This window comes from Podarcis raffonei, chromosome 7 (assembly GCF_027172205.1).
Source record: "Podarcis raffonei isolate rPodRaf1 chromosome 7, rPodRaf1.pri, whole genome shotgun sequence".
NCBI classification, from domain to species: Eukaryota; Metazoa; Chordata; class Lepidosauria; order Squamata; family Lacertidae; genus Podarcis; species Podarcis raffonei.
Genome location: NC_070608.1, coordinates 15,502,763 through 15,529,363, shown reverse-complemented (window position 1 = coordinate 15,529,363; position 26,601 = coordinate 15,502,763). Strand labels below are relative to the sequence as shown.

The following is a 26,601-nucleotide window of genomic DNA, read 5'->3' as shown; positions in this document are numbered from 1 at the left end:
AAAACTCCAGTAAATGAATTTTTTATTAAATATAGTATTTTTTCCTCTAAAATATAAATATTTTAAACTAAATTCTTACAAATCTTGAGTAGCGCCGTATAATTTGTTCTATCAACTCCAACCAAATATGAGTCGATCCAAAATCTGTATTTAATTTGTCTATAAATATATAACATTTTTTTCTCTTTGCAAACTATTCGCTTATTCTTTATATTGTAATCTGAGCACCGTAAATTACATGACATACTGTGTTATTTATTAATTGATAACTAATAGATAAATTCTGATTATTTACAATGAAGGTATATCTTTAACATTCCAGTGATTTTTTAAAAAGTGTTTAAGGACAGTATAATTTACACATGCATTTACTTTCCCTACAATACACAGTAATTCTGGGTTATTTTCTGTCATTCAAATCCGTAAACGCTCTCCCTTTGCAATTTCAGTTGTATTGAACGAAGGACTTGTATTTTGCGTGACGTTGGCAAGTGCATGGATTGATGGCTCTCCATCTGTATGTTTGCATGTTCCTTTATTTTTCACAAAAAGAAAAAAATCCAGCCCAGCCTCACATATCCCTCTATCATCCTTCAACTGACATTGACACCCTTATTCCACTTACGGAGATCTCTTACCTGCAAAGGTGTTCCTATGCTTTAAATGCAGGAACGAGATCTACCCCTGGATGAATTCCACTCCTAAGTCCATTCAAGTGAAACATGGAAGCCCATAGAGTCTTCTGTGCGCACATGGGGCTCTAGATCAGAGAAATACTACATTGACAGAAAGGGGTTGTTAGACCTCTTTATGGAAGACCGCTATTATCATATCCCTCTCTTCTCAAGGGCTTCAGTACTTTCCCTCCCCTGCCTGCACCATGCCTGCATTTACCATCAATAACAATTACACCAGTATCAGGCATAGCTGTTATTAATACTCAGGGTTTTATTATTAGCTTCAAACCCTGGTTAGGAAACTCTGGCTTAATGCTCAGTTCTGGATGAAGTTAAGTGCATGATGGGCTTAGCAACATTTGTTCCGTTAGGCATGGTTAAGATCTGCACCGTAATACGGATCCCGTTTGGTATCTTCTGTATATAAAACAATGTATTTCCCCCCCATGTACAAAAATAACTCTAAAAAGAGATTTTGTTGCCGTGTCCCACTTCCAGGGAACACAATTAAAATGAAACACAACTGAGCTCCCTTTTGTCTGTCAGAGGGAATCAACATCGAAAAAATGAGCAGTGTTCCAGGAAGCATGAATAATAAGGATAATTGTTATACTGAAAGCCGCCAGCTCAGGGTCTCCCGATCACATTTTCTGCCTCTGTGTGTGTGTGTGTGTGTGTACAAGAGAGGGTTTTAGTGTTGATGCATTTGGAAGACTGCCTTCAAGCAGGATTCTTTGTGGGTCATATCCAACCAAGTCATACTCAGAGGAGACCCATTGACATCAATGGACAAGTTAGTTATGACTGAATTAAGTCCACCCGCTTCCCTGGGTCTGCTCCAGCCCAATAAAACGGTACTTTGCCATGGCAATTGGCTGCTCCCGAGTGCTGCTGAACACCGCAGCTGTTCAGATCTATACTTGGGTCAAGAAGCCAGCAAATGCGAGTGAAATGGCATAATATAGGGTTGCCAAAGATTGTTGCTGGGAAGGAAGGAATTAAAGAACCTTTCCCTTGCGCCTTGGCTCATGGGAAGCCTATCAGCAGAAAGCATCACCACTGAAGGACCTTTAGCCGAAGCTCAATTCAAAATGAGCCTCCCCATCTGAAAATTCTTCCAGAAGCATCTTTGCTGCCTTCAATGTCTTTAGAGTAAAAGATTTGAAATGCATCACATAATTTCATGTAGGCTGTTTCTCTCACCACAAGTTATTACTGAGCAACACCATTTTACGAAAGTTAGCTTGGATTTATTAATTGAACGGGCACAGCAGCTTCTACAGCTGAATGTTACATGTGGCCATTGTAACCCTTAAGCTACAGTACTTAAGGACAATTCTGAGGTTTCCTCCTGCTCTGGTCTGGCTTGGCAACACTGCCTCAGTCTGACCTCTCCACCTGGGAATAGTGCCCTTTTGTGCAATGTTCACAGAGAACTAGATTTCCAAACCATTTCCACCTTTGTCTGGATAAGCAAACCACTCTGGCTGGTGCATTAATGGCAGGAAAGTGGAGTTTTCTGAAAACGGAAAGATGGCTCAGCGGAGACAAAGTCCACCGGTGCACAAGATCTTGACAACTTTTCACCAGATCTTCTATCTGCCTAGCCCTTATTTTCACTCATCAGTGGTTTTCAAACTGCATACTCTCAGAACCCCTGCCCACATCTGTGTTCAACCGATTCTCCTCACCCACAATGAGCTGCAGATTTCTCGGATGTTTGGGGACACAGTCCACAAAGACTGCCATCTGTGGGCAGTAGTTGTCATGCTACATAAACAGAGAGGGAACCCTAAAGTTGACCGTTGCTCCACTGCGGCTGGGCGATGCCAGGGGAAATGGTGGACTTCAGGGGAGCTGTTCTCACATTGCTGATTTTCTAACTGAGGCATCCCACAGTTTCTCAGAGCCCAGTTTGAAAACCACTTCTCTCTTAGCACTGCCAGAGGCATAGTTATGTATACTGGAAATGCCACGCTGTAATATTAAGCTATTTACTCCTTCAATTATTTATTTATTTCCTTTATTTACAAGCCATCAGTTTTGTTTCCCTCTGCAGTGTGTTAGTCGAAGCAAATGTCCTGCTCTCGGGCATCTCGGCAACTCTTCCTCCTTTCTGTGCTCCGTTTTTGTAGCTGGTCCAAACGTTGGGCATTGCTCCTGTGCAGAATATTTATATATATCTATCCCTAGCAGCTTCTGCTGTTGCCGAGATGTCCCTTGCCATTTAGATGGTGCAGGCAGCTCCTCCATTCTTCCTTCAGACTGTGCTTATGCTACCAACCCAAGTCTTGTAATCTTGGCCGAAAGGAATGAATGAATGACGAACACAATTGGCTTTGGACAAGAGTGAAGGTCCAGTTGCTGAAATCAGAAAAGAGAAGAAGTATGAGCTGCGGGTCGACTCAATATAAAGGATGTACACAGAAGGAAATCTGGGTTGCGGCCGAAGGTACCTTGCTAACAAAATGAATGGTCCCGTAAGCAGAAATGGGATCTTTCGATGCAACCCACAATTTTATTTTTGATCGTATGGAGCGGGGGGGGGGGGGGGAGTTCTCAGTATCCTTACAGTAAGCTCAAAACCAGAATGAAAGCATCACTTTGAAAGTGATGTAGTTGTAGATAATGCAGCAGGCTAAATCAGACAGGTGGTCAATAGGGCTGTAAAAAAGCAATTCTGCAAAGCAACGGCTGGATATGTCAAATGTAGCTCTTCTCTCTCCCAACTATGAAGCTGATCCTTGTTTTTGCTGATCTTTCGGTAGTTGGAGCAAGGTGGTGGGGGAGAAGCTAACCTTAGGTGCACCTCCAGTAGGACATTGACTCCTACCCTTTGTAGGAGCATTTGCCCATCTGACTATGGATAAAGAGGAGATGAATTGTCCTAAGCTGAAAATGAGTGTATGCTTAGAAATGGGATTCCCCTAGCTGAGCTATCCCCATTCATTTTCCAGGAAAAGATAATGGGAACTTTGCAGTCAAGCTCCATCATTTCTCCCTCTAGGTTGTTCACTGGCCCTGTGCAATGGTGATGCACATTAAACCTGTGATTTAAATAACTTTGCTATACAGTAGGCCTATATATACTTCAATCAAGCGAAAGCTGTGCGTATTTGTTTTGGTATATTTTACACGAACGGCAGATATTCTTGCTGCAAAATTTGTGTAATAATAATAATAATAATAATATTAATAATAATAATAATAATTTATTATTTATACCCTGCCCATCTGGCTGAGTTTCCCCAGCCACTCTGGGCGGCTCCCAATCAAATGTTAAGAACATTAAATATTACAGCATTAAATATTTAAAACTTCCCTGAACAGGGCTGCCTTCAGATGTCTTTTAAAGATAGGATAGCTGCTTATTTCCTTCACATCTGAAGGGAGGGTGTTCCACAGGGTGGGCGCCGCTACTGAGAAGGCCCTCTGTCTGGTTCCCTGTTGCCCAGGATCAGAAACTTCATCTTTTAAAAAACCTGTAGCGTACACATAGCCTTGCATATTTACCTTCAGGCCTGCAAGGAGCTGTTTCCCGATTACTAGAAATCTAGTAACATGACACTTTCTTTTTCAAAGACTTTCCAAATTCTTAAGTACCCAATTCGCAGCACAGCGCTGCACAATTACTGTCACCCGGTAACAAAACGTTTATCGAAGGATCAGATGCTACAAACGGACAACAACCTATATTCATGGCAACGCGGGGGAAATACAAAAATAAAAATCTTACAATTTCTCCTTCCTTTCCTCCGAAGTCTAAGTAAAGCATCCGAATCCCATCGTCCGAGGACATTTTTAGCTTTTCGTAGGGAAACTGTAGAATGGTTTTGGGGAAGGCACCATCTTGGGGTTCAGCTGCGAGGGAGAATCCGTGTTCGTAATGAATGGTCAGACGGCATTCCTGGCTTTTGTAGGTGCAAGCTGAAGGGAAAAAACACAAATGAGTTGGTAATAGTTAATGGGTGAGTAGTCAGGAGCCTATTTGAAGGCTTTTGAATATTTTGGTTCTAGCTTGCAGAGAAGCTTGGGTATAGGGAACTAATTGGCTCCATGACAACTGAAAACAGGCTCCGATAACTGCAAGCAGGAAAACAGCGTAGCACTAATATTTTAGCATACGTGGCTGAGCAGCAGCAGGAGCCGAGAAGATACCTGGAAGGCAGGTAATACCGACTGCAGCTGTATATAATAGTAATAATTAAAAGCATGGGGGGGTTAATAGGCTCTCTGAACCTGCAAATTGGTCCTAGCCAGGCAAAATTTCTGTGACAGGCGCCTTGGCTCACAATAGCTGGGACACAAACTAGGAACCACCTGGTCTGTGAACCACACGGTCAGGGAAAAAACAATGCTGTCCAGGGTTGTAAAGACTGCGGAGAGAATAATTGGGTGCACTCTTCCCACCTTGGATCAAATCTATGCTTCCAGGTGCCATAAGAAAGCTGCAGAGATAGCGCAGGATAGTGCGCACCCCAGAAATGATCTCTTTCAGCTTCTGCCTTCTGGAAGAAGGTACAGGGTTATAAAGACTAGGACTAGCCACCTGAGAAACAGTTTCTATCCAAATGTGATTTTGGTTTTAAACGCAGTGTAAGGTAGTCTCTTATGTGAGTATGTTGTATTCAATTATGGGGTATCAAGAGTTTTTAGGGGGCTAACCAGGCTGGTATAGTTGGGATAGCAGGCTTGTTGGTTTTTGAATGTCTGATGTAGATTTCTTCAATTTCGTTCTGTATGGGACAATGACAATAAAGATTATCGTATCGTATCGTAGTCTTCCTTATGGCAACTGGGGGTCTGGGAGCCCACCCCATAAGCCCAGCATCTGTGGCTTGCAGCAGAACTCCTGAACTCGAGGGTTCTCCTCGATTATATAATTCAGCTCTGCATGAACAGAGCAAAAGGCTCTCAAAACACACTTCTCCCTAGTGCGAATAGCAGCATACAGTGGTACCTCGGGTTAAGAACTCAATTCGTTCTGGAGGTCCATTCTTAACCTGAAACTGTTCTTAACCTGAGGTACCACTTTAGCTAATGGGGCCTCCCGCTGCGCCGCGATTTCTGTTCTCATCCTGAAGCAAAGTTCTTAACCCAAGGTACTATTTCTGGGTTAGCGGAGTCTGTAACCTGAAGCGTCTGTAACCCGAGGCACTGTACATTGTGAGAGAACCCTTCGTTTTGCTCACTCCCGGATATAGCAGACAAAGGGACCTTCAGCACCCCTTGGCCATTTTGGACAGCAAACAGACCAGAGGTAAGCAATATGGTGCCCTCTTCTCCCACCTAGGGGTCATGGCTGCTGGGGAGCTGTAGGTTCCCTACCCCTATTTCAAAGGCTAGTTGCCGACTGTGGCCCTATGGCTTTGGCTCACCGGCAGTGATTTCCATTGAGAGTTCCGCAGCATTGTGACAACCCTGAACTATGCTCCGCGTCCACAGCGAGAGGTCCCTGCCGGTCTCCGTCCTGAAGAGATGGCTTTCGATTCCTTGCCGCGTACCCGTACGGGTAGCAAAGGACAAATCCATCCCAGCCTGGGGGGAGCCTTTCCCAGCTCCGGAATGTACCAACCTAAAGGGGAATGAACAAGACAAGAAGCTGGGGTTAGAGGGAGGGATCACAACGGTAGATTCCTTGCTTGGTATGCAGAAGGTCCCAGTTGCAGTATCTGCTATATAATTCAATTTCACTTAAACTAGAGGTTGCATCAAGCAGACGAGATCAGATCAAAGTATATTATTCAAGGTTTCCTTGCAAAAGCTGTGACATTTATCTAAAGGTGGCGAAACGATTAGACGAGAAGCAAGCATTTCCTGGAGCGCCATTGAACTTGGAAGTTGATAGTGGCAGGACAGTTAGGAAAGGTGCTGGTCTGAACTTCTGAGGCGTGGTTTAATCTAAAGAAGGTTGGCGGTTCGAATCTCCGCGACAGGGTGAGCTCCCGTTGCTCGGTCCCTGCTCCTACCAACCTAGCAGTTCGAAAGCACGTCAAAGTGCAAGTAGATAAATAGGTACCGCTCTGGCGGGAAAGTAAACGGCTGCTCTGGTTCACCAGAAGCGGCTTAGTCATGCTGGCCACATGACCCGGAAGCTGTACGCCGGCTCCCTCGGCCAATAAAGCGAGAGGAGCGCCGAAACCCCAGAGTCGGCCACGACTGGACCTATTGGTCAGGGTCCCTTTACCTTTTTTAACTTTGTCAACATGGAATGGGTACATCAACTTTCTTCCTGAATAATATGCTAACTAATCCAAAGAGTTTGCTAATTGTTCTGCAATCTGACTGACTGCGTCATCACAAACTCACGTAGGTAATTTTAATAAGTAAACTTAAAAGCGTGACTCCAGACCACAGGGCTCTCAGGCACTGTTTCCACCATAGCACCCTTTGAACAGACAGGTTTCATCTCTACCAACTGAGGTCTCTAACTAATTGCCTCCATTTAGTAAGGAAGCCTCCCACCCGGGGCTGCAAGTCACAAAGTCTGAAGGTTTCTACAGGGTAAGAGACACAGCCATACACACCTTTGAGGACAAAAGATGGCCCAGAATCTTCTGTTGCTCAACTGAGGTCCTGTGGTAGGCAAGGCCATATGGGAAGGGTCCCTCAAACAGCATAGCCCTACTGTTACAGAGGATATGTGTGCAGGCCTAACCAGGTCACAACAAAAATCCAAAGGGAGGTCTACCATGAGAGTGTGATTTCTTTCCTTTTCTTACACCTCTTAACAGCATTTGCAGCTGTCTATACTCAAAGGGAAACTGAGAGCAGCAAACCTTTGCCACATCTTGGTTCAAATTTGATAGGCTCACGGCGGAAACTGCTCTGAGGAACCAGCTCGGCCTCTCAGCCAGCTGGCTGACCATCCTCAATGCAGGCCTCTTACTTCCTGTTCCTTTTCTTGAAACCTTCCAAGGAAAGGGAGCCCGCAACCTCTCCCATCAAGCCGCTGGGTCAGAATTCATTTGCAAATCTGACACTATTGGGCTTCAGCTCTGCAGAAACAGAGGGAGGCCAGCTCATTACAGAAAGTAATTGCAATAATTGTCCCTTGAGCTCTTTGAGCAGAAGTATGTAAGACGAGTCTGACCAAAGGCTTTTCTAAGTCTGGCATCATCCTGTCCTCCACAGATACTCTTGCTTCATCAACACTGCAGCAGAAGCAGGGCAGCAGGTACCAGCCTGATGTGTGTTCACATAAAACACTAGTTTAATACAGTGGTTCTCAAACTTATTTCTCTGAGCCACACTTTCAGAATAAAAATGTTCTCGTGGCACACCAAATTGTTTATTGATAAGAAATACACTGGAAAACTAAAACAACTCCTGGCAGTGCTTGATTTATAACTCAGAATCCTAGAATCCAGCTCATTTTCAACATACTTTATCACGTGCTGATGTTAGAAGAAGAAGATAAAAGGAAGGAAAGGATCAGCAGGAGAAAAGACAGCCAAAGAATCATTTGGACTCATGTTTCTTTAGTGGTCCAAGTGAGCCAATTCAATTAAAAGCAGTTGATGTTGCATTCAGAAGATAAGGGGGGAAAGCCACAAGGCATTTTTGCACATGGGTTTAGTAGCATGAGAGAAACCCAAAACACTTGTTACTCATGTAGCAGTGCTTTTTGGGTTGTTTTTTTTAACCCTTCAACAAGCAGGGCCATTCAGAAGTTGATGAACAATTGATATACTGCAGGGAACTGTATGAGCTCAGAGCTTTCAGCTCTCGGTGAGAGAGTTCACCTGAAGATTAGCCAGATGGAGAGGCTTTGCCAGGTAAAAGGTCCATCTCAACAGTGCCCTGGGTGTGTGCATTCAAGGACCGGCACTTCCCAGCAGAGGGCACAGGAGAGCTAAAAATCCAAAACAAACGCAGCTTTTTCCAGCATGTTGAGTATCATAGACTTGGAGAGTTGCAGGAATATGGGGATCAAGAAGAAACGTTGTTGTTGTTGTTGTTGTTGTTGTTGTTGTTGTTGTTATATCATATAATAATAATAATAATAATAATAATAATAATAATAATAATAATATAATAATAATAATAATAATAATATATTTACTTATACAGTGGTACCTCGGGTTAAGTACTTAATTCGTTCTTAACCTCAAACTGTTCTTAACCTGAGGTACCACTTTAGCTAATGGGGCCTCCTGCTCCTGTCGCGCTGCCGGAGCACGATTTCTGTTCTCATCCTGAAGCAAAGTTCTTAACCCGAGGTACTATTTCTGGGTTAGCGGAGTCTGTAACCTGAAGCATCTGTAACCTGAAGCGTCTGTAACCCGAGGTACCACTGTACCCCCCCCTTTTCCCCCTGATGGGACTCAAGGAGATGTAGACCCATGGCTCATGCTTAAAGCTTGATAAGGATGGAATAAGTCCATTTCCTGCCCATGTCCTCTCTGCATGTCTCTCTCACCCCCCCCCCACATTTCTGCATTAACCTGAGCACATTTTAAACCCACAACTAAATCTGCATCGGAATATTGTCACTCAAGACACTGCATTCCTGAAATGTGCTCTCTTGCAACACACATTTGAAATGCATTTTGGTCCCCCCCCTTTTTTTAAGCTGTGAATGCTGTCAAAACAACCAGAGTGTTAGGAATCACTGATCTGCTTGTTTTTATAGCAGCCAGTCCACGGACCACCAATTGGGAACCGCTAATGGATCTAAGGGATAACAGAGTTTCAATTCATACACTAGTCTGGGATCAGATCAGCCCACGCTGGAATTGGCAAGGAGTCCTCAGTTCCTCAAGTACTGCAACTTGCAGAGGATTCACATCGTGATGGTGAAACTCGCTTGCTATTCTTTTTCAAGCTTACCTGCAGCCTGGATCGTCCAGCTAGATTTGAGGTACAGACTGGTGTTTAGAAATGCAAATAGCTTCAGGGTAGGGGAAAGGCAAGGGATGCAGGTGGCGCTGTGGGTTAAACCACAGAGCCTAGGACTTGCCGATCAGAAGGTCGGTGGTTCGAATCCCCGCGATGGGGTGAGCTCCCGTTGCTCGGTCCCTGCTCCTGCCAACCTAGCAGTTCGAAAGCACGTCAAAGTGCAAGTAGATAAATAGGCACCACTCCAGCGGGAAGGTAAATGGCGTTTCCGTGCGCTGCTCTATGTGACTCATAGAATCACAGAACTGTAGAAATGGAAGGGGTCATCTAGTCCAACCCCCACAAGGCAGGAATCGCAACGAAAGCATCCATGGCGGATGCCCACCCAACCTCTGCTAAAATACCTCCAGCAAGGCAGCTTGCTGTGCTCCTTAGCACTTCCATTTTTGTGTGTTGGTGTGCCGGCGCTCTGACACAAACAGCTGCACGCTTGTGGCAATTTAGTTGTCATTCCCTGAGTGGCTGTCCTAAGATAACCCTCCTGTCAGTACAAAGAAGGGATTGGGTGTTCTAGACACCCTTACTAACCCGCTCAGGGTCACTGAGAGGCTACAGAGTCCCTCACACCACTGCTAGCAGGAACATGCCGACTCGCCAGCCTTGTAACATGAGAACCTTCGTGTCTTGTGCTGTTTCCTCGCAGTGCAGGAATCCCGCACTATTTGGGCGGGTTAAGTCTTCTGCAAGCCGGGGCCAACACTTGCCTCCACATTTGTCTCCATTTGCTGTCCTCGGATACGTGAGAAATGTTTCGCCTAGCGACAGCTTGGCAGTTGTCACTACATGTGGCCGGCTCGAAGCTAGATGCTTGAAAGCATACCCTAAGCCACCAAGTGCTCAGACAAAGAGTACCTTTGGTAGTACACAGTGTTTTAACTGGATTGTGTTCAGAGCCCCACGGCTTCAGCCAGGAAATGGTCCATGCATTTGGTGAACTGGGCAGTGTTAGAAACTGAGATATCAAAGCTAGGAGTTAAATGGCATCTTAAACCTAGGATATGGGCGCCGCAACGGAATGTCTAGGTGCGCTTTTTATGACAAGAATACAAAGCTGAAAATGAATGAACTGCAGATTGGCAGACAAAATTAATGGACTACGCAGAATTGGATAAAATGACAGGAAGGATTTGAAATCTGCGGGACCAGAGATTTACAGAAGATTGGAAGAAATATATGAACTATTTGAAGAGCAACTGTAATCAACAAGTCACGCTAGTAGGACTACAAGAAGTTTTGTAAGGCGAAATATATGAAATATTGCAAAGAAGAGAGACATTAGTTATGATATTTAAATGTAATAGTGAAAGTAAGAAATGTAAATTAAGTGAAAAGATTGGAAAATTTTCAGGTGTGATTGATGGAAGTCAAAAAAATTGTATAAGATATAAAAGTATGTTTAATAATTGTTGAAAATGATATGTTAAAACACACATACACACATATGAAAATGAAATTAATTTTATAATGAATGATTTTAGAGTGTTGTTTGTGTTGTACTTTTGTACTGTTTTATTGTTGTTAGCCGCCCTGAGCCCGGCTTCGGCTGGGGAGGGCGGGATATAAATAAAATTTATTATTATTAATAATAATAATAATAATAATAATAATAATAATAATAATAATAATAAACTGCAGCTAAAATCTTCATTTTTCACATGGTCTGAGGACTGCAAAAAACAAAGCCACGCTTCTCCTGCCCACCCACTAATATTCTTATGAGGGTCTCTTCTCCAGCCTTCAGAGAGTGGCTGGAAGTGGATAGGAAGAAAAAGGTCCTCCTTTCGTTCCAGCAGTGGCAGTTTTAAGCTGAAATCTTAGGTGCAGTACTGCGCCCAGAGCTCAGAAACTGCTCACATGAAAGAAGTTCCCTGTCGCAAAATGTACCTAGAACAATGGGAGTTTCGAACGCTGAAATGGGATGGTGTTCAACTAACATGTTCCACTAGTGCAAGGGTTGCTACTTGTGCAATGCAATTCCACACACACCATGCATGCCCCAAATCTGTTCTGGAGGGTTGGAAAAATCCCCAGAACAGATTTAGGGTGCATACGGGGGCCGGAGGGGGGTGGAGAGAGTTTGAAATCCTCACACTCCCGGAACATATTACTCTGCACCAGATTGGATATAATGGAAAAAATTGTGACGATCTTTATCAGTAAACCAGTATCAAGCTAGGAAAGAGCTTCTTCATGCTTTATGCCAGATGTGGTTTGGGCTCTGGCTCCCACAAACATTTGGGGTGCAACGTGGACTGAGAAGTGGGCCAAGAACCAAGAAGCCTTATGAGGAACAGTTGAAGGAGCTGAGTATGTTTAGCCTGGAAAAGAGGAGACTAAAAGGAGAGGGGATTTTGTTGCTGTTGTTTAGTCGTTTAGTCATGTCTGACTCTTCATGACCCCATGGACCAGAGCACGCCAGGCACTCCTGTCTTCCACTGCCTCCCGCAGTTTGGTCAAACTCATGCTGGTAGCTTCGAGAACACTGTCCAACCATCTCGTCCTCTGTCATCCCCTTCTCCTTGTGCCCTCCATCTTCCCCAACATCAGGGTCTTTTCCAGGGAGTCTTCTCTTCTCCTGAGGTGGCCAAAGTATTGGAGCCTCAGCTTCACGATCTGTCCTTCCAGTGAGCACTCAGGGCTGATTTCCTTAAGAATGGATAGGTTTGATCTTCTTGCAGTCCATGGGACTCTCAAGATGGGATAGCCACCTTCCAATATCTTAAGGGCTGTTACATGGAAGAGGGAATAAGCTTGTTTTCTCCTTCTCTGGAGCGTAGTACCCAAACCAATGGCTTCAATTTATAGGAAAGCAGATTCTGACTAAACATCAGGAAAAAATTTCTGATAGTAAGAGCCCGTTTGACAGTGGAATGGTCTCCCTCAGGAGGTTGTGAACTCTCCTTCCTTGGAGGTTTTTAAGCACTGGTTGGATGGCCATCTGTCATGGATGCTGTAGCTGAGATCCCTGCATTGCAGAGGGTTGAACTAGATGACTCTTACGGTCCTTTCCAACTCTACAATTCTATGATTCTAACCAGCAACTGGCTGAAGTTCCCACTTGAATTTTTCTGCCCGTCTTAATTCATTTGCGCTTCACGCGTCTAATGTGGCAAGCATCCCAGTGTAACCCCCAGCAGCCTGGAAAAAACTGAAGTGGCCTTGCACAAGTCATTATTTTTAACTTACTAGCTGGCCTGCTGATAGGAGTTGAAGCCCCAAACTTCTAGGGTACCAGGTTGAGGAAGTCTGCATTAGAGTGTGCCCATAAGCCAAAAGCCAGCTCTTTGTGATGTTCCCTTTGTCCCACCTTATCCATCTACTTGTTCTTGCTTCCTGACACTCTATGGTAACCAGCTGTTCCTCTGTTATCTCCTATCCCAATGGGAAGGAAAATGTCTTCCTTATTGCAGGCTTGCATCTCTGGTGGAAACAGCTGGCAGCAGAAAGAAGCACGAAGAGGGAGTAAAAAAACCCCCAAGGATGATACAACACCAGGAATGTTTCTGGAGGCCTTGGCAATATCCAGGGCTGATCTGCCTCTTTGGTGGCAGCAGTATTAATTCCAGAAATCGAGCAGGAATAATAAATTATAACGCTCCCAAGCAGAACTTATTTACATACTAAAACGTTACAGAATCATAGAGCAAAATTCCGGTTCCAAAAGCGAGGCACACATGGAGTACCAGCCAAAGAAAGCAAATCTTACAGGCTTATAAAATCATTTAGTGCACAGAGAAACGGCGACTGGGGAGAATTCTGCTTCTCCTTCTTTTCCAATAGTGGAATCATGAGCTACAAAAACTGTTTTGACACAAGGCAAAATTCTCTGCATTGACAAGGGACACACAGGGTCAGGCTCTGCAGAAGTATGCAAATAAATGCCCTGCAACGATGTCACGCAGGTGATATGCATCGCTCCATGCAACTGGGAACACTGCCTTTCCAGGGTACCTGGCCATGTGGAGCACTGGGCATACATACAGATCTGCATTTGAAGACATGCAGAAAGGAAGGCAGAGCCTGCTGCTTGCCGCCATATATGCATTCATGGTTCACAGAAGGCCTTCGCTCCACCCCCAGATACAAATTAAACACCACCTCCAACTCCTTGAAACATTCCATCAAGGCTGTCTCTGAAAATTTTTACACATCACTTGGGAAGACAGGCAAACTAATGCCAGTGTACTGGAAGAAGCAAAGATCACCAGTTTTCTTCAACATCAGCTTCTTTGAACTGGTCATGTTGTGCGGATGCCTGATGATCGTCTTCCAAAGCAACTACTCCATTCCGAACTTAAAAATAGAAAGTGTAATGCTGGTGGTCAACAAAAGAAATTTAAAGACTCTCTGAAGGTTAATCTAAAAAAGTGTAGTATAAACACCGACAACTAGGAAACACTGGCCTGCGAGCGCTCCAATTGGTGAACAGCCTTTACCAAAGGTGTCATGGACTTTAAAGATGCTCAAACTCAGGATGAAAGGGAGAAATGTGCTAAGAGGAAGGCACACTTGGCAAACCCTCATCGTGATAAACTCCTGCCTGGAAACCTATGTCCCCACTGTGGAGGGATGTGTGGATCCAGAATTGGCCTCCACAGTCACTTACAGACTCACTGTTAAAACCATGTTTATGGAAGGGAATCTTACTTGGCTATGAATGATCGCCAAAGAAGAAGAAGACAAATTAAGAATACTTGAAGAGGGTTTCGCTTTGACAAATGTTTCTCGTTAACCTTAGAACAGAATTCCAAACCCTTCCTAAGAAAGGAAGCGATGTTCTACCTCTACAGAAGTACGCCTCCAGATACCAGTCGCTGGGAATTACAGCTGGTTTCTTGTGCTGATGTTCTGCTTGTGGGCTTCCCAAATGCATCTGGTTGACCAAGGTGAGACTACACTAGATGGACCACTGGCCTGATGCAGAAGGCTCTTCTTATGTCCTTACGTTGCTGCCTCATCAAAACCCATCTGCCTTGTAGCAAGGGTCACCAACAAAGTGCCCTTCAGATGTTGCTGGACTACAACTTCCATCACCCCTGACCATCGGCCCTGGGAGTTATTGTTGTTGGCATCTGTCTGTCTCAAGAGACAATCGAGTGAGCCTCCAGGAGTGAAGTCAAACTGCTGTGCCAGAAGTGACCTCCCCGGGGCGCAAGCCTGGGCAGTGTGTATGGAGGTCGGGGGCTGCCCATCCGACCCCCCACCTCTCAGCCTTGCTAATGTAGTCCAAAGCAGTGTTAAAAACTCAGATATATAAGCTTGGCGTTTATGTCCTCTGTGACATCAAACATGTCAAACGAGGGTCTGGCTTGCCCTCTGTGATGCCAGAGCTTATCAACCACTAGCTATCTGACTTTTAGAAGGCACCTGAAGGCAGCCCTGCTTAGGGAAGTTTTTAATGTCTGATGTTTTACTGTATTTTTAATATTTTGTTGGGAGCCGCCCAGAGTGGCTGGGGAAACCCAGCCAGATGGGCAGGGTATAAATAAATGATGATGATGATGATGATGATGATGATGATGATGATGATAGTGAGCGGCCTGCGAACATGACAAAACATCAACAAAGGTACCTGGTGGCCAGCAGAGGGTATGAATGAAGAGGACTGAACCAAGCCTCTTTGATCCGTGGCATGCTCTCGTACATCAAGAGATCCTTCTCAGTCAGTACAACAAGCACAGCTTTCCAATGCCTCTCGTTCTCTCCCAGCACCTGGGGAGGAAAAGAAGAAATGGAGCCTGTGAAATGATGGCAAGGAAAGAAGTCAAGATTGCAGTTGCTAGCTAGTCTGAAGTGGGGGGGGGGGGTGACAAGAGGCACATGCTGCCAGCAAGGCAATGAGTTCATTGATTTAATCACTTCTCTAGTAGTGGTCCTTTAAGCCACTTCCACAGTGAGGAGGAGGTGGGGTTGTGGGCTTCACGGCCCCTCCACAGTGGGTGAAGGCCAGCCCCGCACTATTGGGGGGATTCCCGGCCATGTCACCCCCTAGCTGGCCAATCGGCTGGTTCGGGGGCGTGGCCTGCCCTATAAACGCAGGACGCAGCCAGGGATCTCCCTCTTTGCCGCCCACCAGCTGTTCCTGTTTTCCCGCCCTATAAGGTTTTCATTCTTTGACCTTGCTGTGGACCTTCATTGGCCGCCGCTGAGGGGCCTGATAGGAATTTTTCCACTTGGCAAATTTGCACCAGCCACTTGGTTTTTGCCTACCTCGTAGCAAATCGCCACAACTTTCTGGGTATTGACAGTTAGGCATTGGTATTGTTCTGTAGATGGAAGCGGGGACCTGCCCCACATATTGAAGGGTAGTCTGTTAAAGGATTCCGCGGGGCGTGGCCCTGTCCGAAGCCTAGGGAGGTTAGGGCCTAATTCACGCCCCCTATCGGTGACCCCAGGGGAGTTCCTAGTTGATGTGCATCAGCAGGACTCCCCCTACTGGTGGTTAACCCTTCCCAGACTTCAAGCAGACGGGCTGGAGTCGGATATAGTCGGTTAGGACCAATGCCTAAGCCAATACCACTTATCGCCTGTAACCAATAAAGTTGTGGCCTGTTTTAGCCCATTAATCTTAATAATTGCGTCATGTGTCATTATTTTCACCGGGGTGTGTGTGTGTGTGTCGGGAACTCGCTCCCCAAGAGCGCACTAATTTGCGTAAAATTGTCGTGTGCATAGCTGCAAATCCAGAACTGCTATAATTTCAATACATCTCAGAAAAATAGGGAAGACCTGTCGGCATATGCAGTCTGCAGTCTAGGTACAACAAGGGAAGCTACATTAGACTTGAGTCTAACCGGTACTGTTCAGCCTGACTGGCAGAAGGTCTCCCGTATTTCAGACAAGGAAGAACCCCGGCCTGATCTGCAAATGCCAGGGATCTGCTGCTTGTTCTTGACCACTGAGTTCCGGCAACCCAACAGGTTTGCTATGGGCAGCTACAAGGCCTCTGCTCTCTTCTTATGATCCTTTACCTTCAAACCAGACTTGGACTACACAGCCCTCCAAACAGAGGTTGCCTTCAAGCAGAGGACTATCCTCTGGCAGACCTTCAAGTTAGAGGACTGTCCTCTGACTGCTCTAAGAGTAATATGTATCCCATTTTTAAGGAAAGTATTCCCCCACCCACCCAGGGGCAAATCATTCAAAAATTAGCTACTGCTGCCATGTTTTTCTTTCTAAACTCCAGGTTTCTTGCGGGACACACATTTTGTTCTTAAATCAAGTGACTCACGCAAGCTAGACTTTGCCAAATGGTTTAAAAGCATATTTTCAAACTGTGAAGCTAATCGATAATTAAATTAGAGGCCTGTTTTGGAAAGCCATTCTGTATTTTTCATTAATTGGAAAGGGCCACTCCAATTATAATTCCTTTTTATTAAACTAATTACACAGTATCAGCAGGCTGAAAATTTCACCAGGCATTCAGCCTGTGAGATTTAAGCAAAGGGTGTGTTGGCTTTGGGGAAGTCTCATGTTTCATAAAGGCTAGTTTTCAGGATACAAAAATCAGTGTTTCACTAGATTTACAGACCAGCTATGAATAGAAACTTTTAAAAAAGAGAAATTTTGATTATTATTTTTTGTTTTGTTCTGCTGTTTGAAAGAAAATGGGTTGTTTTCTTTTCAACAAATTTGCATTGATTTTTTAACGTATAGGAAAATAAAATACGTTTTCGAATAAACAATATAAAAAGAAAAACAAAGCCTAGGTTTAAAATAAAGTTCACATTCAGGACAAGCGCCTAATAAATATCTTCATGAAGTGATCTACTCAGGTGAGCACATCAGGTAAAGAATTGAACCAGTGCTTTAAACTTTATTTCCCCTTTTCCCATTTCAGAGTATAGGGGCAGCAGAATTAAAGCTGCTATGAGGAGGCATCTCTGCTTAAAGGCTGCCGGTAGAGACTTTCCATATTCCTGGAGTGAGTTTCTGAGTGAGGTAAATGGACCCCTGACCATGAGGTCCAGTCGTGGCCAACTCTAGGGTTGTGGCGCTCATCTCACTTTATTGGCTGAGGGAGCCGGCGTACAGCTTCTGGGTCATGTGGCCAGCATGACTAAGCCGCTTCTGGCGAACCAGAGCAGTGCACGGAAACCGTTTACCTTCCCGCCGGAGCGGTACCTATTTATCTACTTGCACTTTGACGTGCTTTCGAACTGCTAGGTTGCCAGGAGCAGGAACCGAGCAACAGGAGCTCACCCCGTTGCGGGGATTCGAACCGCCAACCTTCTGATCTGCAAGTCCTAGGCTCTGTGGTTTAACCCACAGCGCCACCCGCATCCAGGCAACTAATCCCTTTGGATACTCTGCACAGTGTGGAAGTGGCCCCGTTTTGACAGATGTTAAGATACATATTAGGCTATGTATTTTTATTTCTTTTCTTGCTGGTTGATGAATGACAACGTCCACATCTTTATTTTTATTTATAGTAAATAATCTTGATTCAAGTGCAGGAGGCAAATCCGAATACAAAAATAACGAAATTTGATTGGCCGAAGCAAAATAAACTGCAATGCAGAAACGCATCGCACGACATCTACAGTGTCCTGTCTCCCTCTGAGCTGCATTTGTGAACTCACTGAAACCAAGGCGATTTCCAGCGGTGGAGCTGATTAGAGCAGACAGCCGTAAGCACAGGATGTTGGTACATCCCACGCGGCAGGAAATTGGGCCGCACTATACCTCTGACCCCAGCCACAGACGAAGGAGGCAATACAGGGAGAATTATTTCAAGAGGGAAATGAAAAGAAGCAAACGGCTACATTTCCATTGCTAATCTCTTCCTGATCCCAATGCGCACTACAATGCAGGCTTGTGTCGCTATCAGATCTGGGCGTTTGCCAAGGCATACAAAATTCCCCGCAGGGCACAATAGGAACTGCTGGAAGTACCTAACGAAAACAAGAGGTGCGAGTTGAAGGTGGGGAAGGGGAGAGATTGTGCAGCCTGGGCTGTGGGTCCATTTGGGTGCTAGGAGTCTGAATGCTCAGGGAAGACAGCAGCAGATAAACGCATAATTGCAATGGTTGATTGATTGATAATAAGTAGTGGTCCAAATTTGTTTCTATCGCCAAGCTGAGCGCTCTTAAACCAGCTTCACTTAGCCGCAGCGACATTGTCATATACCAGGACCAGACTGTCTACAAAGCATCGTGACTTCATAAAAACACTATGTGATCCCTGATTGTCTAGGTTCACTCTAGAAAAGAGAAAGAAGCCAAAGCAAACAGGGGGAGGGAGGTAATGATGAAATGACAGCAAGTTAAGGAAACCAATGGCAGCAAGGTAGCAAAGTGAAGATTCACATTAAATTAGGCAGAAGGTGGGATATGTAGGAGGGAAGTCTGCATTAGGTGAAGTCTTGGGGTTATTTCAGACTCAAAGCTGTCCATTGAGGCACAGGTTAATTCTGCGTCCAGGGTAGCTCCATCTGGGACATCGCTTAAAACTCTACCTGCCTGTGCATTTAAAGTGTTCCCCTCAAATGTGCTGAGCAATAGATTTTCTAACGGTAAAACCTCTGTTTTATGCGCATGTGACAACAAATCAATAGAATCCCTTTATCATATCTTGTTTAATTGTCCTTTATATATTGTTCCCCGATCAAGGATTCTGAGTTCAATCATTTTGGAAACTGTTGCTAAACCACCTGAATTACATCTAGCCTATCTACTCCAGGACATTGACTCTTATAGAACATTACAGGTTGCCAGATTCCTGAATTCAGTTCTTTCATATAAAAGACTTCATGGAATGCTGCATGACTATTAAAAATCTAGTAAACTCTATCCTCCATCTTTATATTCAAGGCCACAATATGGTACATCTAGAGATTGTATGTAACGTGAAGGAGATTATGCGTTGAAATATTTTAGTTGATATTTTAAAATGTAAAATGCTATTTTATTTATTGATTGGTTTTACCTTGTGGGCTTATAGCCGAATAAATCTATCTATCTATCTACCTGCCTGTGCACTGTCTTGCCAGAGTGGCGCATGCTCTGGTTATCTCCCGCTTGGACTACTGCAATGTGCTTTATGTGGGGCTACCTTTGAAGGTGACTCGGAAACTACAACTAATCCAGAATGTGGCAGCTGGACTGGTGACTGGGAGTGGCCGCCGAGACCGTACAACGCCGGTCCTGAAAGACCTACATTGGCTCCCAGTTTGTTTCCAGGCACAATTCAAAGTGTTGGTGCTGACCTTTAAAGCCCTAAACGACCTGAAGGAGTATCTCCACCTCCGAACACTGTCCTCCCGAGGGTTTTCTGCTGGTTCCCTCACTGGGGGAAGCAAAGTTACAGGGAACCAGGCAGAGGGCCTTCTCGGTAGTGGCGCCCTCCCTGGGGAATGCCCTTCCTTCAGAAGTCAAGGAAATAAACAATTATCTGACTTTTAGAAGACATCTGAAGGCAGCCCTGTTTAGGGAAGTTTCTAATGCTTGAAGTTTTATCACGTTTTTACTATTCTGCTAGGAGCCGCCCAGAGTGGCTGGGGCAACCCAGCCAGATGGGTGGGGTATAAATAATAAAATTGTTGTTGTCGTCGTCATCTAGGGCAGCAGCTCATTGCACATAAACAATTTTTTTATTGTTGTATTTTTCCTCCTGAGTTTTTAGGGGAGACCTCTCACAGCCAGGATCTCTCTGCTGCTTGGCTTATGAAAGATGACAAGATCACAACCCTAAAATCGGCATCTACGTTCCTATTGGGTTTAATCAATTATCTGAGACAAACCATTGCTTGCAAACTAAACGCTAGATACTCTCAACATTATAACTCAAGTCTACGTGAGGTAGCAGCAGGAGGATTCTTTATTTATTTTTAATCAGTTATGTGGAGTTTTAAATTAGATATGCACACCACAAACGGATGGAGTGCAATACAGCATTATTTCCTCCAGATTACTGAACGATGGAAGATTGCTAAGGCTGTCAATCTTTAAACCGAAATCCTATTAGGAAATTACATGCTATCTGCAATGGAGACTCTAAGGTTTAATGCTTTTAACTTGACTCTCCAGTTCTCTGGGTGTTTTCCGAATTTTTGCTACACAGTGCTGCAGTATTCCACGATCTGAAAAGCCGTGTTCCTCTGACACGCAGATCACATTAGGAACATAGGAAACTGCCCTTGTTCAGAGTCAGACCGTTGGACCATCTGGTTCAATGCTGTCTACAATAACTGGCTTAAGAATGCAAGCAGAGCTCAGCATCCCATTCCCATAATGACCAACCAAGATGCCAATGGCAAGCTCATAAGCAGAATAGAACTCTCCCACTACCAAGCGACTGGGACACAGAACACAGCCATTGGGGTTAGTAGCCATCGATAGCCTGCAAGGACTGATCCCAGAATTGCAGAGCTGGAAAGGACTGTGAGGGTCATCTAGTCCAACCCCATATACTGCTGGAATCTTTTCCCCAATCTAGGACTTGAATGCACAACTCTGAGATGAAGAGTTACCAACTGAGCTGTCCTGTGGCAAGATCCAATGAGCAGCTTAGGACGCAGGCCATCTCTGCCTCAGCCAGCTGATTCCTGGCTCAACCAACCCCAACCCCAGTCCAGCCAAAGATATGCCAACAGATCTCAGCCCAGTATACCTGAAGGAGCATCTCCACCCCCATCGTCCAGCCCGGACACTGAGGTCCAGCTCCGAGGGCCTCCTGGTGGTTCTCACAGTGAGGTTACAGGGAACCAGGAAGAGGGCCTTCTCGGTAGTGGCACCCGCCCTGTGGAAAGCGCTCCCATCAGAAGTCAAGGAAATAAACAACAACCTGACTTTTAGAAGACATCTGAAGGCAGCCCTGTATAGGGAAGTTTTTAATGTTTGATGTTTTACTGCGTTTTTAATATTCTGTTGGGAGCCGCCCAGAGTGGCTGGGGACACCCAGCCAGATGGGTGGGGTATATATAACAAGTTGTTGTTGTTGTTGTTGTTGTTGTGTCTCATCCTGGCTTAGTCAAGGTTGATGAAAGCCCTAAAATGGGGCGTTCTGGGGGTGGGACTTAGGCTGGATATCTGAATCCCATTGAGCTTGGACACTTGACCTAGCAACCTGGCACACAGCACTATTTTACAGGGAACCAGGCAGAGGGCCTTCTCGGTAGTGGCACCCGCCCTGTGGAACGCCCTCCCACCAGATGTCAAAGAGAACAACAACTACCAGACTTTTAGAAGACATCTGAAGGCAGCCCTGTTTATGGAAGCTTTTAATGTTTAACAGACCACTGTATTTTAATACTTTGTTGGAAGCCGCCCAGGGTGGCTGGGGAGACCCAGCCAGATGGGTGGGGTATAAATAATAAATTGTTGTTGTTGTTGTTGTTGTTAATCAGAGGATCGTAGAATTGTGGAGTTGAAAGGGACACCAAGGGTCATCTAGTCCAACCCCCTGCAATGCAGGAATCCAGTCAACCTCCACTTAAACGCCTCCAATGAAGGAGAGACTTGTTGGCCAGGCTGTGACTGAGCAGCAAACCTCACTGTTGAATGGGGTTTGAATCTGGTGTCTCTTTACATTGGCTTGCTTTACACCAGCTTCTTGTGCATAGGATTACTCCCTCTGCCTAACCTGTCAATCCTCTTTTAAACCACTCAAAGGCAGCAGGTCTTTGGGGTTTGGGGCAGCCGTCTCTCTCAGCTCCACCTTGAGACGGCAAGGTTGAAACTAGGAACTTTTGCGTGTAACTCATCTGCCGTAATCTCCCAACTTCTTTTTCATTCTGCCTATAATAACGATGAGGATAATAAAACTTGTCCCTAAAGTTTTACCCGTTGATTAATCAGCCCATTAAACCGAGTGGTCCTCATCTGCACAATTGTAAGGTTAAATACATATATACATACTTTAAAAATAAAACTGCTGGTATTGGCAGATGTTCTCCTTTTCCTTTCCTTGCTCTGAAATCTCTGAGTCAGATCTCTCTTTTTCCTTTCGGAGCCAATTCGCTGGTCACGAATCGTTTGAGGTAACAGGTGCATAACCATTATCAGGCAGCATTTGGTTCCCATTTCAGATATGTGGGGGACTTTCCCATTCCTCTGCATATGATCCCAAACCACATCCCAGAGCTGCTGGTTATCCCTAGTAAAACATCCAGGCAGATGTGAAAAGCACTTTTGAACCATGTAAGAAGTAGCTCAGGCTGGATGTTCCTTTAGGCTATTTGGAAAGTCTGAGGGCAACCAAATGCAAAACAGCTGGGGGTGTGAAGAATAACTGTAGAAAGCCCCTTCCCCCGAAGATAAGCTTGCGATAAGAATGGCCAGATTTGTCTGCAAAAATCAAAGCATGTTCCTCTGGATAAAATGGGCCCAAACTTTGGTCTCAGCTGGAAGCAAAGGAGGATCCCAGACTGATCCACAAACGATTGAAGGCCTGTGCTTAAATCTACAGTCGTACCTTGGAAGTCAAACGGAATCCGTTCCGGAAGACTGTTCGACTTCCAAAAAGTCCGAAAACCAAATCGTGGCTTCCGATTGGCTGCAGGAAGCTCCTGCAGCCAATCAGAAGCTGCGGAAGCCCTGTCGGACGTCCGGGTTCCAAAGAACATTTGCAAACTGGAACAATCACTTCTGGGTTTGCGGTGTTCAGGAGCCAAAGTATCTGAGTTCCAGGCCATTCGAAAACCAAGGTACGACTGTTTGTTTGTTTTAAAAAATATGAACTGCAATCTCCAAACAGTATACAACCATAGAAGAGACATGACTAAAATATACAAGCCAATTAAAGAAAAGTTTGCAACCATAATTAAAAATAAAGATAATTAAATAGTCTAAGACCAGTTTTTCCTGTTGAGGTCAGTGAGGCTGAATTGGGCTTAGAGTCAACCATACTTTACTGAACTATGAAATCTACCAATAGCCTCTCTAGGCACATATCTGTTTATATTTAATCTCAATAAATCTTCAGCCTTGGTTCATGTTCCACCTTCCCCTGGTATGTGTTACGTCCCCCTTCTGAAAATGGCCAAGTTTGTACACCACAGTAAACCATAGCTAACACTGTACCATGAACGTGACTACAAAGCAGCTTTGACTCCTTGTTGCTCACGCTGGGAGGTAATAAACCATAATCCCTGCCTTGGTATCACATTCAAAACGGGTTGTGGTTTGCTTTGCCCTTCTGAAAACTGCCCAGTTTGCACACCATAATAAACCATGGTTAATGGTTTACTGCTGGGTTGTCTAACTCCTTTAAGTTCAAAGCACAATCCCTGGCTAAACATGACATCCAAGCAAACCATGATCTCCAAGTCCTGACTTTGTCTACAGGTTGTGGTCTCTTGTGAGTCAAACCATGTTCCCTGGGTTTAGATGCAGTGCTAAACCACAGGCCATAGTTTGTCTTTTCCAGGGCAAGCAGATGCAAAACTGCTTGTGCATGGTAAAAACCATGCAAATATACATGTGCAAATATGGCTGAGATTTCTGGCAGACAAGTCTACTTCTGGCCTCACTCACAATTGGGGTGGCTGCTCTTATTCCACATAGAACGTTCCGGAAGGGGGCAACATCTTCCTTCCTCCAATCTGTCTTGTGACCTCATTAGAAAACATGCTTCGATCCGGAGCTATGGTAGTGGATTAAGAGGAGGGAGAAACTCCTTGACTCTTTGCTTTGTGTGTGAAATGTTTAAGGCCGGCGCTGACAATTGACCTCTGAGGGGTTTTTTCTATCTAGTACATTCCCCCGCCGCCATGTTCAAGTTCCCTAGCTTTTTTCCTTTAGCAGGGCAGAATCGCTTGGTGCGCTCCTTCAAAGGCTTATTTCACCTGCTGCTCCTTGCTTAGCTGTTCCTAAAATATACCCAGGCCGTTTTTAAACACCTTTGCCTTCATCTCTCCCCATTATGCCTTCTGCTTGGAGGTTCTGTGCTATTTCTTCCCTCTCTCCCAACTTCTATAGGCTTCATGGGGAGAGACCACAACTCAGCGATGTCAAAGGTCCCAGATTCCAAGCCCTTGTAGTACGTCTGGTTAAATATTCAAGTTGTAGGGCAGGCTGGGAAAGAGACTCTGGACACCTTCGTTGGAAGTTATGCTGAGCTGAGCACAGGAAAAGCTTGCCCCGCTCACCGGCGGCTAGGCAGCCTGCCTTCCAAGTTCGTCCATCCTGTGTCCCACTTTCTGTATCCGTGCAAAAGTTGTTGCTGTTGTTTAGTTGTGTCCGACTCTTCGTGACCCCATGGACCAGAGCACGCCAGGCACTCCTGTCTTCCACTGCCTCCCGCAGTTTGGTCAAACTCATGCTGGTAGCTTCGAGAACACTATCCAACCATCTCATCTTCTGTCGTCCCCTTCTCCTTGTGCCCTCCATCTTTCCCAACATCAGGGTCTTTCGCAGGGAGTCTTCTCTTCTCATGAGGTGGCCAAAGTACTGGAGCCTCAGCTTCACGATCTGTCCTTCCAGTGAGCACTCAGGGCTGATTTCCTTCAGAATGGATAGGTTTGATCTTCTTGCAGTCCATGGGAGTCTCAAGCGTCTCCTCCAGCACCATAATTCAAAAGCATCAATTCTTCGGCGATCAGCCTTCTTTATGGTCCAGCTCTCACTTCAATACATCACTACTGGGAAAACCATAGCTTTAACTATACGGACCTTTGTTGGCAAGGTGATGTCTCTGCTTTTTAAGATGCTGTCTAGGTTTGTCATTGCTTTTCTCCCAAGAAGCAGGCGTCTTTTAATTTCGTGGCTGCTGTCACCATCTGCAGTGATCATGGAGCCCCAAAAAGTAAGAAAACAGGGAGCTGAGCCACAGAAAGCTTCCCATTATATTCATTCGTTGCTCCAGGCTTTTAAGCTGTGGTCCCTGCTTTTGAGAAGGCAACATTCCTTTGGTCCTTATTGGTCAGTGTGAGCAATGGGCAGGCAAGGCAGCCTAAAATGGCATTTGGCAGGCTAGCCCTCTGCTTATTCTAACCTCCGTGTGCCCAACATTCTGCTGCCGTCGATGGTTTCAGCAGGCTCGTTTGCTCCTTGCTTGTGTGGTTGGCGCGCAGTGTTTGTTTTTCTTTCCTAATCCTTAAATTGAGGTAGATGGCAGAGAGGGAGAACATTGTTGTGTGCTGGGACTCCAGCCCAGGGCTTGCTGCGCTGTGGTTGGAAATCAGAAATCTTACAAACTTCAGGACAAAGCAAATCCTGCAACTTTCTAGCAAGCAAGCTTTTCAGGCCCAGAACTTTGCTCACAGTTTAGCATTAGGTTTGCATTGCGCTGCACAGGCATGCATAAAAGTTCTCCATCATAGGTCAAAGGTAAAGGGACCAGTGGACGTAGGCGACTATGGGGTTGTGGGGCTCATCTCGCTTTCAGGCCGAGGGAGCTGGCATTTCTCCACAGACAGCTTTCTGGGCCATGTGGCCAGGATGACTAAACTGCTTCTGGTGCAACGGGACACCGTGACGGAAACCAGAGTGCATGGAAATGCTGTTTACCTTCCCACCTCAGCAATACCTATTTATCTACTTGCACTGTTGTGCTTTTGAACTGCTAGGTTGGCAGGAGCTGGGACAGAGCAACAGGACGCGGGTACTGAGTCTCTTGGGCTTGCCGATCAGAAGGTTGGCGGTTCGAATCCCCACGACGGGGTGAACCTCCATCATATAGGCTGCATGAATCACTATAAGCATTTCTGCACCCGTAGGACATTGAATGACTGAATCACAGAGTTGGAAGGGACCCCAAACATGATCTAATCCAACTCTCTGCAATGCAGGAATATCAACAAAAGCATCCATGAGAGATGGCCATCCAACCTCTACTTAAAAACCTCCAAGGAATGAGAGTCCACCACCTCTCCACTCCATTCCACAGCTCTTACTGTCAGGAAGTTCTCCCTGGTGTTTAGTTGGAATCTCCTTTCTTGCAACTTAAAGCCATTGGTTCGGGTCCTAGCCTCCGGAGCAAGAGAAAACAAGCTTTCCCTCTCTTCCATGTAACAACCCTGAAGATATTTGAGGACGCAGGTGGCGCTGTGGGTTAAACCACAGAGCCTAGGACTTGCTGATCA

The 26,601-nt window shown here is 45.2% G+C and overlaps 1 protein-coding gene across 1 annotated transcript in view; it reads right to left on the bottom strand.

The window, feature by feature from the left end:
* Positions 1-2,670: 2,670 nt before the first annotated feature.
* SNTB1 (syntrophin beta 1) overlaps positions 2,671-26,601 on the bottom strand; it is a 99,314-nt gene continuing 75,383 nt past the window's right edge. Inside the window, exons 4-7 of the mRNA XM_053395372.1 lie at positions 15,151-15,290; positions 6,056-6,252; positions 4,414-4,604; positions 2,671-3,041 (exon numbers count right to left, since the gene is read on the bottom strand). Of these exons, the coding sequence (XP_053251347.1) occupies positions 2,949-3,041; positions 4,414-4,604; positions 6,056-6,252; positions 15,151-15,290 (621 nt within the window). The 3' untranslated portion in view covers positions 2,671-2,948. The remainder of the gene's footprint in view (positions 3,042-4,413; positions 4,605-6,055; positions 6,253-15,150; positions 15,291-26,601) is intronic.